We start from the raw sequence: 14,093 nt of genomic DNA on the forward strand, positions 1-14,093 counted from the left end.
CCCATTCATAAGTTGTTGGGCGTATTGGTTGTTTCTGCTTTTTTGGAAGTCAGATGATCTTGGATTTGACTCCTTATCTCCCAACTTTTGTGTGCACGTTTTCATGTGGGGACATGTTGTAATTTCTCTTGGGTAGATATCTAGGGATTCTTGGGTCCTCTGGTAACTATGTGTTCAATCATTTAAGGAACCGCCACGCTGTTTTTCAAAGTGGCTGCACCATTGTATATCCTCACCAGCAATGTATGAGGGTTCCACTTTTTCCACATCTTCGAACATACTTTGTTATTTTTTTTTAATGTTTTTTATTTATTTATTTATTCATGAAAGTCAGAGAGAGAGAGAGAGAGGCAGAGGCAGAGGGAGAAGCAGGCTCCCCGCCTAGCAGGGAGCCCGATGCGGGACTCAATCCCAGGACCCTGGGATCATGACCTGAGCCGAAGGCAGATGCTTAACCATCTGAGCCACCCAGGCGCCCCATACTTTGTTATTATTTATCTTTTTGATTCTAAGCATCCTAATGAGTCTGAAGTGGTTTCTCATTTTGGTTTTAATTTGCATTTCCCTGATGGCTAATGATGTTGAACATCTTTCAGTGTGCTTATTGGCTATTTGTATATACATCTTCTTTGAAGAAATGTCATTCAGATCTGTTGCCCATTTTATAATTGGGTTTTTGTCTTTCTAGATATAAGTCCCTTAATCGGATAAATAATTTGCAAAATTTCTTTCATTATGTGGGGTTTTCTCTTCGCTTTCTTGATGGTGTCCTTTGAGGCACAAAAGTTTATAATTTTGATAAAGTCCAATTTATCTAATTTTCTTTTGTTGCTTGTGCTTTTGGTGTCACATCTAAGATAACATGCCTAGTCCTAGGCCAGGAAGATTTATGCTTATGTTTCCTTCTAAGAGTTTTATAATCTGGCTTTTTGCAATTTGACCTTTGATCTATTTTGAGTTACTTTTTGTCTGTGGTGTGAGGTAGGGATCCAAGTTCTATCTTTTGCATGTAGATATCAAGTTGTCCCAACACCATTTGTTGAAAAGACTCTTCTCTTCTCATTGAATTGTCTTGACACTCTTGTTGAAAATTAACTGTAACTATGATAGCTAATTGTTTCTTTATCAGTGGGTCAATTTGAAGAAATGTGCATTACGTAGAAGGTGTTTATACCAAGATAAATCCTGGCCATAGCTCTGCCATTGAGCGGGATCTTGGGTGGGTCTCTTTCTAGCTATAAGCCTCAGTCTCCCCATCTATAGAATGGCCCAGCTAGCTAAGAGGATTCCTAAAAAGTGGTCCAGTTGTTACATACTGAGACTCAGGGAGGTCTCTGCAGAATCTTTCATTGGCTCCTTGGGGTAACCCATCATCCTGTGAGCTCGGCCCTGCAGCCTGAGATCTGGAGCCAGTCTCAAATCTGAGGGCAGTTTCAGTGACTCCCTGGCCCAGGTTGGCCCCATGAAAGCCAGCCTGCCTTCCTGAGAACATCGATGTTCTGCTCAGTTAGTAAGCAGCACTGCCATCCTCTGTGCCAGCGATGCTCCAGGCCTGTGTGTACTGAGCAGATGAGACATGGCCTCCACCCTCGAGGGCGACAGGGTAATGGGAAGGTAGGCGCATCAACAACAATCATGGAGCCAGTGGGGCGAGCTGGTGGGTGCTGTGTACCGGGGGCTGCAGGTGCGAGGGGCAGCTGGTAAGGCCGTGGGCCTGGCCCAAATGCCAATACTCGCGCTAAGAAGTATCTGGAGAATGTTAGGTTGAGCTGTATAGGACATTCACGGTCTTTCATCCACCACCTAGCTGCGGCTGTTACTTTACTGACACCTTTGGCTTTCCAACCTTCCCTAACACGCCAGCCAGGTAGTACGGACCACTTGTCCACAGGTAAAGTGCTCTGGTTAAGGGGAAGAAGCCTCTGGAGCCAGTCAGCCAAACTGTCAAAGTTCCATTTCCAGCTTTGCATGCTTTGGGAAAAGTTATTTAAGATCTCTGTGCTTTGTTTCCTTATCTATAACAGGGGGCTGATAATAGCATCTTCTTTGTAGGGTACAGTGCAGAGAGCTAGCTCTGAGGAAGGTCTCCAGCTCTGACAGGTTGGAGTTGTGGGTTGGAACAATGTAGCATTTGCTCCCGCAAGCTAGGCGGGCCTCACAATGGCTTGTTATAACCCACGGCTCTTGCATGTTGTGACCTGGCAACAAAGTAAAATTAGCCTTTCCGTCTCCAGCACAGAAGATGATCATTATAGTCCTGTGCATTTGGATAGAGCGGGGCTTCTTGGCCACAGATAATTCCCTTACTAAGAGTGATTCTGTTGGAAAAAGTCCCAAGGTGAATCGGATGTGCCCTTTCCCTTCGTGACAACCTTCTAGTTTAAAGCCCAGAGAGGATGGAAGTCAGGTGGCGACTATTGCTTCCACTTTACCAACAAGGAGACTGAGTTTGGGAGCTGGTTGGTGGCAGTCTGCACAGGAACCTGGGTCTCCTAATCCCATTCTGGGGCTCACGTGGCCCAAGAGAAGGCTCTGATACTGGGTTAGCAGAGTCGCTGATGTCCCGCCTCCCACATCCCTGCCTTTCTCCAATTTTCCCTGAACCTGCAGCATGTGTCCATCAAGGACCAGTACAGCCAGAGAGATGCTCCTTCTGGTTCCATACTTCTTCCTTTTAGCGAAAAAAGAACTGAGCTAATAATTATCAAGTACCTGCTAAGTGCCAGTGGGAGTAAATATTATTCTTTATAATTTCCAGATTTACCTATCTGTTCACAAATATTCGTAGCACCTGCTGTGTGTCGATGTCTATCCCAGGTACCTTGATCAAGAGAGCAGTGATCAAGACAGGCAAGGGCCAGGCTCAGATATGCAAGTTCACGTTCAAAGGAGAATGGGCGGAGAGCTCAGTGCTGTTGGGGAAGTTGTTGATTTTCATCCTGTGGCAGCCACTGAGTGAGCTGAGTTGTGTGCAGGCATCCAGGTCCCTTTGGAGCCCAGCCCGTCTGGGAGCTCCAGGAGCACAGAATAGGGCCCCCCCCAGAACCCCTGTTTCAGAGCTCAGAGAGACCGTCGCACATTACATGCTTTTGGCTGTTGGTTCAGGGTTTGGGCCTCAGAACCACCGGTTCAAGGAGTCGGCTGGCACAGCCCTTGGAATTGGAGCGGATTCCTGTTGGCTGCGTGTCCCCCTGTCACTCAGCTCCTTACTCCTCTGGCCTTCAGCCCACGGGCCAGGCTGGGAGCTGAGCCATCGAGAGCCTTAAAGGAGGAGGGGCCTGGGAAGCGCTCTTCAGAGCCGGAGAGCTTAGTAAGGGCACCCCAAGTACAGATGCAAGTCCATCAGGTGGTTGGCCTTTGGGGACTGCAGATTAAAACCATAATAAACTATCCCTGCCCACCAATTAGAAGAGGCTAAGATTGAGAAGCTGGCCGTGGAAGGATGCGCGGGAACCAGAACGCTCACACGGCGCTGGTGGGAATGGACTGGGGTGAGGCCGCTTTGGAAAACAGCCTGGCAGTTTCGAAAAAATGTAAACATCACACCTACCATATGAGCTGGGCTCTCCACTCCTAGGTATTTCTGCAGGAGAAATGAAAGCAAATATCTGCACACAAGTGTTCAGAGCCGCTTTATTCATAAAAGCTGAAAACTGTCCACCCGTGGGGTCTGCGCAGACTGGGGGCTATTACTCAAGGCAGAAAGGAATGAGCCGTCAATATGGGCATCAGCATGGAGGTATCTCAAAGTAGTTGTGCCCCGTGAAAGAAGCCAGGCCAAAAAGAAATAAATACATACATAGGGCATCATTCGATTTATGTGAAATCCTCCAGAAAAATACCAGGTCATCTCCAGCGACAGCGCGCCCATCAGCGGTTGCCTGGGACAGCGTGTGGGCAGAAGGGAGGGATCAGAAATGGGATCAGGAACCTGGGGGGTGATGGATGTGTCTTTGTCTTGAGTGGGGTGATGGTTTTATGGGTGTGCATATCAAAACCTACAAATTGTACCGTTTAACGATGCGTTTATTCATCGATTAGACTCCCAGGAAAGCTGTTAAAAATGAAGGCAACCCCATCTCCAGTCAGTTAATCAATAAGATGAGTCTGACCCTGCCCTCCTTCGGCAAACTCCTCAACACATATGAGCAGTAAAACAGGAACAGCGTGGTCCAGCTGCGGAGTCCCATACTGGGTCCATGGCTTACTAACCATGCCGTGCCCCCCAAGCCCCCAATTTTCTTTCCGTGAGGTGGAACCAGTGATCCTAACTCCCTCCTAGGTCGGGAGGAGAACATGGGGAAATCCACAGAAAGTGCTTAGTAAACCTGTAATAAAAGCAAAGCATGCACAGGGTCCACAGGCACCCAAGGAAGGGAGGGGGTCATTGTGCAGGGAAGGAGGAAGCTGGGAAGGTCCCCACCTCTCAGTGGCTATAAGTGGATATTGGAAAGGAGAACAGGGGAGAGTCTGTGGGAAGGAGGTGTGGAGGGGTGTAGTAGGAAGGGACTTACCAGCCAGAACTAAGCTGGAGGAGGGGGCAGCACCCAGACTCGAAGCTCCTGGAAACCCCGACAGTGTGGTGCAACAAGGTGGGTGCTCCATCCTTGAGGGTCGCGAGGAGCACTGGCTTCATCCGCCAGTCCAGGGTTTCTCAAATTGGGACCTGAGGAAGATTTTTCTGGGGGCCACAAGTTGTATGAGAAGTTTTATAATTTTTGTCTAATAAAAACAAATTAAAAGTTAAAACTGTACATGTGGGGCCATGCTTTCAAATTGAGAGACGAAATTTTCACCTAGCAGAAAGCTCTCATTTCTAAAGTCCATGTTGCTAAGAGTGGGTTCTGAGACCGTGTTATATGCAGCTATGATTTTTCCTTTAGAGGTTTGCCATCACCTTATTCCATCAGGGAGCTGCCAGAAGTGGGGGGCAAGGCATGCGTCGTCGCTGTGGCCAGACTTCCTCCCATGGGCTACGTACGGTGTTATCAGTCCAGACAGTGCAGGGAGGGGGTGCCAGTTCTGGGGGAGGTGCTGCAGAAGGTCAGGCAGGTCTGGTGGGTTCGGGGATGACTGTGGGAATTGCCCCTCTCCGGGGAAGATTCCTTCCTGAGAGAAGGCGTGAGGCCCTGGGGACCTGACTTGCGCCTCGGCTTTGCAGGGCCAGTAAGAGGCCTGGAGGAGGAGCATGGGGACATCTGTCACGGCAAGGCTGTCACAGATCCCTTGGGAAGGGAAGTCAGGGCAGGTGCAGGGACAAAGGGCTGACATCCTATCCTGGCTTCCATCCCGTTGGGCCAGCTCTTCTCAGGCAGGGGCCTTGGAGGCTGGGGCAGCACCTGGGGCTGGCCTTGCTGCAGGCCAGAAGGAGCACTGTCCTCCTGGGTCAGAGCCTTGGGAGATGTCATCCATGGGGTTCTTGGGAGCGTGAGTGGTGTTTTTACCGCCGGAGCATGGGATTGAGTCACGGCCTGCGGTGTGAAAAGCCAACCCCCACCTAACGCTCTCTTCTGAATCAGAAGCCACGAGGACCACGTTGACTGGCCCGAGCGACCTCGTGCCTGTGGTCTGAGGCTCTGTGTCCCAGCCAGGTCGGACTGGTACTTGGACGCACTGCCCAGCGCTCTCTGACCTGCATCTGATGGCCAGTCCCTGCCTGCTTGTCTTCTGACCGCCCTGCCCACACCGCCAGCAGCTGACCATGACGCTGGGGACAGGGTGCCTGTCAGGACCGCCCACCCTCAAGATCCCTACAAGGAGCCCTCCCCTTCGAGGCCTCTGATTGGTACCCCCCCTCCCCCGGCAGCCGGAGCCAAGCACACCTGTGCCCAGGAGCTGTGGCCCCACACCCTGGAGCCATCTGCCCTGACCCAGGGATGCATTCTGGCCCTCCCCCCCCCCCCCCCCCCCCCCCCGTTCTCTCTGAGTTGCCCCGTGCATTCTCTCCCCTCCCAGATATTTGCATTTGACCTTTGACCATGCTTAGACCGTGGGCAGAAATCTTGACGTCCTCTGGGCCGTGCCATCTGATGGAGAGCTTGGCTTTAGTCCGTTGAGAGGACTCGGAAATGCTGTTTTAGAGTCAGTGTCTGGGGCGGGAGCTGGGCCAGAGAACGGTGTTCACCGCCAGCTACCATTGATCCGTGATGGGCGGCTGTTCGAGAATCGCTCTCAGAGTCCTTGCTGTGAAGGCCGTCGCTGGCCCGTCCCCTTTGTGGCTGGAATTGTAAAGTGGACCCCACGACCCTGGCACGATCCGGGGTTTCTGGTGTCAGCATTTTCGAGGCGGCGGGCAGAGGGTGGGTTGCGGCGGCCTGTCGTCTGTGTGGCTTTGGGGCCGTCCCTTCGCCTCTCTGAGCCTGTGCTTCCCTCTGAGACAGGATAAAGCCCAGCATAGGTTCCCAGCTCTGGATTCAGCCCCCTTGGAGGCTGTTGAAAGATGAAATAAGACGGTGTAACACTTCTGTCCCCGCTCTTCACGCTTTGCTCTCAGAATCACCTTCTGCGCACGCCAGGCAGGAGAGAACCCCCCAGGAACATCCCGGGGCTCTGAACGACGCCCTGAACGGTGGCCGGGCCACATCATTGTCGGCTGGACGTAAACAAAAGAGTGTGTTCCCAGAATCCACTTGAAATAAGCTTTGGGATTAAAACCAGCTGCCTGCTCCGTTCCTGAAATTCCATCTGCGTCCACAGAGCAGCGGGAATGAGTAAGGATGGAAACTGTGGCAGGGCAGGAATGAGTCACGGGGAAGCCAGGCGAGTCACAGAAGGGGCGCGCACCCCGTTCCCCGGGCTCTGGGTCAGCGTGCGGCGGGGGCCCCTGGCCAGGCCCGTGGAGCAGGTGTGGGCTGTCCCTGCCTGCAGGGCCTGCCACAGGGGCCAGGGGTTACTCAGGTCTGCATGCTGAAGGCTTCTAGGCTCCAGAAGGAATGCCAGTGGCCAGGCACTGCTTGACCAAGGCTGCCTGGCAGCAGGGGCCAGATCTCTGAGCAGAGGCCCGGATTTCCCCCTGGAGTGGCCTTCTTGGAGCTTAGATGTTCATCAGAGATGATCCGCAGAGGGCTGGTTGCCCCAGGCTCCCTGCACTGCGTGGGCAGCCCTCAGTGGGGCTTCAGGGGACACAGGCAAGGGCGTGGAAGCTGCATAGAACCATGGTGTTTAAAGAGCAAAGGCAAGTCCTGCACCTTCTACTTAACATCCCTCTGACTTTGGGCAACGTTCTTAGTATCACTGATCCTCAGTTTTCTCAGCAATAACGTAGGGGTAATAACAAGTCTCTCACCGGGGCTTTGTAGGATAAATGAGTTAATAGCCATAAGCCCTTCATCCTAGAGTCAGGCACACACAGAGTGGCAGATACTTGTTGCCTATTACGATTATTATCCTTAATCCTGCATCCGCCACACCTTTGGCAGGCTTATTTGCCTTTCTGAGTCTGTTTCCATCTAATAAGTCCAGCCACATAACAGCCACTCTGTGAACCTGACTTTGCCCCTCTCTCTGCATGGGAGGGGTTCGTTGGGTGTCATGTTGTACGGCGTTCCCTAATGGAATCTGGTTAGGTCCGAAGCAGGATGCTTACGGCGTCTGGATCACCAAATGGCAAGCTGTAGTCTAGTGTTTGCGCATTCCCAGAGAACGTGTTGGAGGGATTGAGGCAGGGGACTGTCCCAGCCTGGTCCTTACGGTGTCTGCCCCTTACCCGTGGCACCACAGAGCCTAGTCGGGGCCTCCGCCCTACAGCCTCAGCTCTGCGGGTCCCAGGAAGGGGAAGGAGGGGTCTGGGCCCACTGACCCTTCAGGAGATAGGGTTTTGAGCCCCGGTGGACAGTCAGTATCAGGCAGTTTTATTGGTGCAGTACCCGGCTTCTGCTGCTCAGTGGCTCCCAGCCCTTCGTCCCTCCAGTTTAGTGGCAAAGTGGCCGATCTCCAGGCTCCCTCTTGTCTCCTGGCAGCTTCTCGGCTGCCGCACCCCTGCATTGGCAGGCCCCCGAGGTTTGCGGCTGGACTGAGTGGATTCGGCCCACCTGGTTGGATCCTGTCCAATATGGGGTCACTGCCTGCCCTGGGTCACTTCTGTCAGATGCCCCAGGGGACAGGGAGTTGGACTGGGTTTTGGAGGTGGTGTGGTCCGTGAGACAAGCATAGACTACGGAATCTGACAGAAGGAGGTTCAAATCTCAGTGCCGAAGCCGTGGGTCTGTGTCTAGTCTCCGTGTTTTTTTTTTTTTTTTTTTTTTTTCCCAAAGATTTTATTTATTTGTCAGAGAGAGAGAGAGCACAAGCAGGGGGAGCAGCAGAGGGAGAAGGAGACTCCCCGATGAGCAGGGAGCCCGATGCAGGACTCAATCCCAGGACCCTGGGATCTTGACCTGAGCTGAAGGCAGACGCTTCACCAACTGAGCTCCCCAGACGTCCTAGTCTCAGTGTTCTTACCTGCGAGTGGAGAAGGTGGGGGCAGCCCTGGCCTCTGAGGCCCTGCTTTCCTGATGAGTCCCCACAATGTTCTAAGAGGAAGGTGCTGGTGGAGAGGAGGAGGCTGGGCTGAGCTCCCCCCACCACCCAGCAGCCGCAGTGCATAGCACGAGGGGAAGCCGGGCTTCTACCTCTGCCACCCCCTGTGTCACCTCCCTCTCAGGTCGGGGGGCCCCTGGGGCCTCGAGGCCAAGTGCCTAGCGTGGTGTAGGCCGTTTATCATGGCAGCCCTGTTCGTGCCCTTCTCTTCCCTTTGGGCTACATCCCGTTTCCAGCAAGCTCTACCCACCGCACACTTACTGACCATGTTTCGGCCCCTCGCTTTGCCCTGTGCCTGCCCCCTCAGCTCTAGTTACGCTCCCCCCTTTTGATCCCACGAGTCTTGCCAGTCTCCTCCAAATGTGTTGGCCTCCCAGACTTACGGCTTTTGCCCCGAGTTCCATCTGAGCACATGATCTGTCCTGACTCGGCTTTATTCCCACGCCCTGGCCCGGCTTGTGTATCGTCAAGGCCAAAATGTCATTTCTCTTCCAGCCGTCGTTTGTAACCACTCAGGACGCTGGAAGCCAGGGCAGTTTGCTTTCGCTCTCTTTCCTCCAGCAGGCAGACTTCCCTCAGGGGCCCTCCTGCAGCTGCCCCTCTCCGCCCTGATCCCCAGCCTCCGCCCACCCCCTGTGAGGGCGTCCCCCCTCTACCCTCCCTGGCCGGGGTCACCTGCCAGAAGCTCAGAAATAGTCGTGTCCCCCCCACATGAACCCTTGCTGGCTGTTGTCCCCCAAGGGCCTGGACATGGCTCCGGAGCCTCTGATTTGGCCCTTGCACCCCACCCCCTACCCTCCACCCCTGCCCCCAGCCCAGCTTCCTCTGGTCACCTCCTCCCTGTTCCCATGCTCCAGCCTCACCATCCCCCCGCCCCCTCCCTGCAAGAGCCTCCCCACTGCCCTCAGGGAGCAGCACCTCCCACCCAGCCCACCTGCTCCAGATCAGGTGACAAGCCCTCCTTTGCGGCCCTATGGCCATTGCCTCTTAAAGCTCACGTGGGTCTGTCCCTACCCCCTCCCCACTCCAGAGCTGCACCTCTGCCCCTGGCTTCCACAAAGGGAAGTCCATGAGCTTCCCACTAAGCTTGCAGTGAGGGATGCCTTCCTGGTCCTTAAATCAAGGGTGGATGGGCTTTTCTTGAGCTGCCCATTGGATTTTTAACTAAAAACTCTCAACCTTGCATCACAAAACAGGCTCTCCTTCCTGCTGGCTGTGCGAAGGTGTAGAGCAGGAATACCCCCCACCCCCCAAGGTCTGGGTACTGAGAGGGAGCTCCTGGGGGCATTTAGGGGCCAAAACTTGGATGGGAAACTGGAGTCTTATTGCTGCTAACCTCTAGCGGGTGGCGGTTCCTGCACTTCATGCCGGAGGCAGAACCAAAGCAAAGCCCCCTCTCCGTTACCAGCGCTGGTAACTTTGTCACCGATATTTTTGCGCTGCATTGCGGTTGTAGGTATCTTGAAATGTCCTTCCTGCCCGTCACTGCTTCAAAATTAAGAGAGTGATCAGCCCCATTGTTAGCTCTTGTGATTTAATGTGTTAATAAAAAAGTGTGTGTGCGTGCCTGTGTATCTCATTAATTTAGTCTTTTGATAACTGGCTTTTTTAAAGATTTATTTATTTATCTATTTATTTATTTAGAGAGCAAGCGCAGGGGGAGGGGCAGAGGGAGAGGAAGAGAGAGAATCTCAGGCACGCTCTCCTCTGAGCACAGAGCCCGACTCGGGGTTCGATCTCACGACCCTGAGATCATGACCTGAGCTGAAACCAAGAGGCAGACATTCAGCTGACTGAGCCACCCAGGTCCCCCGATAACTATGTTTTCATATGATTGGTTTCCTTTGTAATTCTTTGCATTTTATCGTTGGCATTTCAAGCCTTTATTCAGAGAAAGTCCACAGAAGTTAAAAGCTGTCCCGCTTCCCTCAAAACCCCCACCCTGGCATGAGCTCATCCATCTGCGGCCCACGCGTGTTCAGGGTTCAGCTTCTCTCCCGTGAGCTTCTTTTTTAATTAAAAAAAAAATTTTTTTTTAAGTTTATTTGAGAGAGAGAGCAAGCGAGCACAAGCAGGGGGGAAGAGGGAAAAGCAGGCTCCCCACTGAGCAGGGAGCCTGACGTGGGGCTCGATCCCAGGACCCTGAGATCATGACCTGAGCCGAAGGCAGCCGCTTAACCCACTGAGCCACCCAGGTGCCCCTCTCCTGTGAGCTTCTTGAGACAGGCCTAGCTGGGAGCGTGTGTGTCACTGACTGGGAACGAAATGGTTGGCAGAACGGGCCTAGATGCCCCGGTCTCCTGGACTCTGCCTGCAGGCTCACTGAGCCCAGCTTAGTGAGGCCCCTTGGCGGAGCCCTGCCCCACCCCGCTGGACCCCACGTGTCCCATTTAGTGTACCTCGGGGTCTGCAGACCGCCCTGCCTCACAGGCCTTGGGCATTTGCCGCCAGGAGGGCTCTCCCAAGCCTCTCTTGGCCTTTTGGCGATTAAGACAGTGCTTCCTCGGGGCGCCTGGGTGGCTCAGTCGTTAAGCGTCTGCCTTCAGCTCAGGTCATGATCCCAGGGTCCTGGGATCGAGCCCCCCATCGGGCTCCCTGCTCAGCGGGAAGCCTGCTTCTCCCTCTCCTGCTCCCCCTGCTTGTGTTCCCTCTCTCGCTGTGTCTCTCTCTGTCAAATAAATAAATAAAATCTTTAAAAAAAAAAAAAAAAAGACAGTGCTTCCTCGCTGTCCTGCCTTCAGAAACTCTGGGAGACTCCTTTCTGCCCCTCCCATGCCTTGCTTTGTAAAGTTACGTAAAAGCCGAGCTTTTGGAAGCCAATCAAGTCCCACACTAGACGAGAGATTAAAGACACAATGAACCAATTTAAACGCCCGCACATTCTAATGAGCTTTACAAACGGAGCACTCAAAGACAAGGGAGTGGCTTCGGGGAACATATTAAATTGTTAGAAAAAAAAAAATTGCCTGGGTGGCTCAGTCATTGGGCATTTGCCTTCGGCTCAGGTCATGATCCCAGGGTCCTGGGATCGAACCCCGCATCGGGCTCCCTGCTCCGCGGGAAGCCTGCTTCTCCCTCTCCCACTCCCCCTGCTTGTGTTCCCTCTCTCGCCATGTCTCTCTCTCTCTCTCTCTGTCAAATAAAGAAAAAAATCTTAAAAAAAAAAAAAATCAAAACAGCTCTGAAAGGAAAACAACAGGGTGGGCGACTGAGCTCTGATTTGCAGGCCCAGGTCCCCCTTGCAGACAGCATCCGTCCCCTGCAATCTGGGGGCAGAGCCCACCCTGTGCTGGCCCTGGTGGGGGCCTCAGAGCCCCAGGTCCTCAGTCAGTGCTTGTTGAACCACCAGCTGATGATCAAGAAGAAAGGGCCTGGGGCGCCTGGGAGGCTCAGTTGTTAAGCGTCTGCCTTCCGTTCATGTCATGGTCCCAGGGTCCTGGGATCGAGCCCCGCATCGGGCTCCCTGCTCCGCAGGAACCCTGCTTCTCCCTCTCCCACTCCCCCTGCTTGTGTTCCTTCTCTCACTGTGTCTCTCTCTGTCAAATAAATAAATAAAATCTTTAAAAAAAGAAAAAGAAGAAAGGGCCAACAAACCAGTTTTTTTTTTTAATTTAATTTTTATTTTTAAAGTGATGGTTGCTCTTCCTAGAAAATTCCCAGAGAGCCTGTGGAAAAATAAGGAAACGAAAGCTTCCGACTGTGTGTTTCCACCATCCACAGGCAAATCATCTTTAACCAAGTGGCCTCCAAGGCCACTGTGCCAGGAAGAGCAGCCTGAGGTCACGTGGGATGTGGCTCGAGCCACTTCGGGCCACGCCCCCTGCAGTCAGTCAAGTGGACATGTCAGGGCAAGACTGCCCAACTTTTCCCTAGGAGTGTAGTTTTTTGTGGTTTTGTTTGCTTTTAGTGTAGAGTTGTAAGTACTAAATATACAATTTTGCCTAATTTTTTGGTATCATTATAAGAATTCTCCATCACCCACTCATTTTAAGCATACTTTTTGTGGGCTGCATAATATCCCGAAATGCAGTGTACCATACTTCCCTTAACTAATCTCCCACCATTGGGCATTTTGGTTGTTTCTAGTTTTGCTTTGTTTGCCATTTTAACCAATGCTACATTCGTTTTTTGGTGCATTAAACTTTATAGCAATTCTGGGATGTTTCCACAGCGGAGGGCTGACTCTGGGCAAGGCGTTATGGGAGGTTGAGGATAAGCTATACACAATCCCTTCACATAAGATGCAGATATAAATAACTTTAATCCAAAGTCGGTTATCACTGCTATAAGGAGACAACTAGAACTGGAATACAGAATAGTTCTGCCTGGGCTTAATGGGATTCTAAGAAAGTTATGGGCGAAAATCTGAGCCACTGTGCCTGCGGCTAAAAGGTAAGGGCGAGGGAGTGGAGGGCAGCATAGAGGAGGGCTGGTTTCTCTGGGGGATCCAGGCCAGCAGGAGGGCTTCCCCGAAGGTGGCAGAGCAAGTGGGGCTTATCTCAAGTGCAAGGTCAGTTGATTGTCCATGGCTGCCGCAAGCTAGGTGGTCTGTGGCTCAGTGGAAGACACCAGTGATTGTCCGCTGTGGACCCAAGTTGGTGGCAAACTAGCAACAAGACTGCTGCTAACCTGGCCGTCCACAGCCCTGAGATCGTAATATTCAGGTGAGGTTCTGGGGCTGGACTCCGCATGGCTGATGCCAAAAATTATTTCTTCAGTTGAGGCTTCTTGATCCATTCAGATCATGAATCATTATGCATCACGGACATCTCAGATTGTATGTGTTTTGGGATTCTCTTTTGGAGGCGCTTCAACCCACACAGACAGAAGAGGGTTGGTCCTGAGTCCCCAGGTACGGTGAATGGGAAGCAGGGAAGCTGAGAGGCCGGAGAGAATCCTTGCCAGCCCAGCGCCCTGGGCCAGCTCTCCCTGCTCAGCCACAGGAGAGACCTGTTCTCTGTGGTCCTTTGGAGGACAGTGTAGCCGAGTGGGAGCACCAGGAGGGGCACTGGTGGGGTGTGGGTCTGTCCCCAGCGTCGGTCCCCGCCTCCCCCACCCCCCACGCTGCCCTACGTTCTCGCCTGCCGGCCTGATCTCATGTGGTCCTACCTTCAGCCCCTGCAGCTGCCATGACTCAGCCACCCCAGGAGGGCTTCGACAGGAGCGTGGAGGACGCCCGGGCGTGGATGAAGGCTGTGCAGGAGCGACTGCAGGTCAACGACAACACCCAGGGGCCCCGGGCGGCCCTGGAGGCCAGGCTGCGGGAGACCGAGGTATGCAGAGGCCGTGGCTTCCATGGCTTCCGTGGCTTCCGTAGCTCCGTGGCCTCGGCCATGTCGCTCCCCCTTCAGGCCTCAGGTTTCCAGGCTGTTAAATGGAAGGGGTGTGTCTCAAACTTTGATGTGTTGGCATCTCCTGCGGATTTGGGTTTGAGTGCAGATTCTGATCCAGGAGGTCAGAGTGGGCCGCATCATGGCATCGCTAACATGCTCCGGGTGACGCCCTGCTGCTGGTCCTAGGACCACTTTCTCAGTGGCCGTCTGGTTCTTCTGTCCCGGCAGAGGCACCATGTGGCC

The 14,093-nt window shown here is 53.1% G+C and overlaps 1 protein-coding gene across 1 annotated transcript in view; it reads left to right on the top strand.

Moving 5' to 3' along the window:
- Positions 1 to 14,093, top strand: part of SYNE3 (spectrin repeat containing nuclear envelope family member 3) — a 90,158-nt gene that overhangs the window by 20,318 nt on the left and 55,747 nt on the right. The window contains exon 2 of the mRNA XM_034992791.1: positions 13,633 to 13,790. Coding sequence (XP_034848682.1) covers positions 13,647 to 13,790 — 144 coding nt within the window. The 5' untranslated portion in view covers positions 13,633 to 13,646. The remainder of the gene's footprint in view (positions 1 to 13,632; positions 13,791 to 14,093) is intronic.

This window comes from Mirounga leonina, unplaced genomic scaffold, assembly GCF_011800145.1.
Source record: "Mirounga leonina isolate KUSES-001 unplaced genomic scaffold, KU_Mleo_1.0 Mir_82, whole genome shotgun sequence".
NCBI lineage: Eukaryota > Metazoa > Chordata > Mammalia > Carnivora > Phocidae > Mirounga > Mirounga leonina.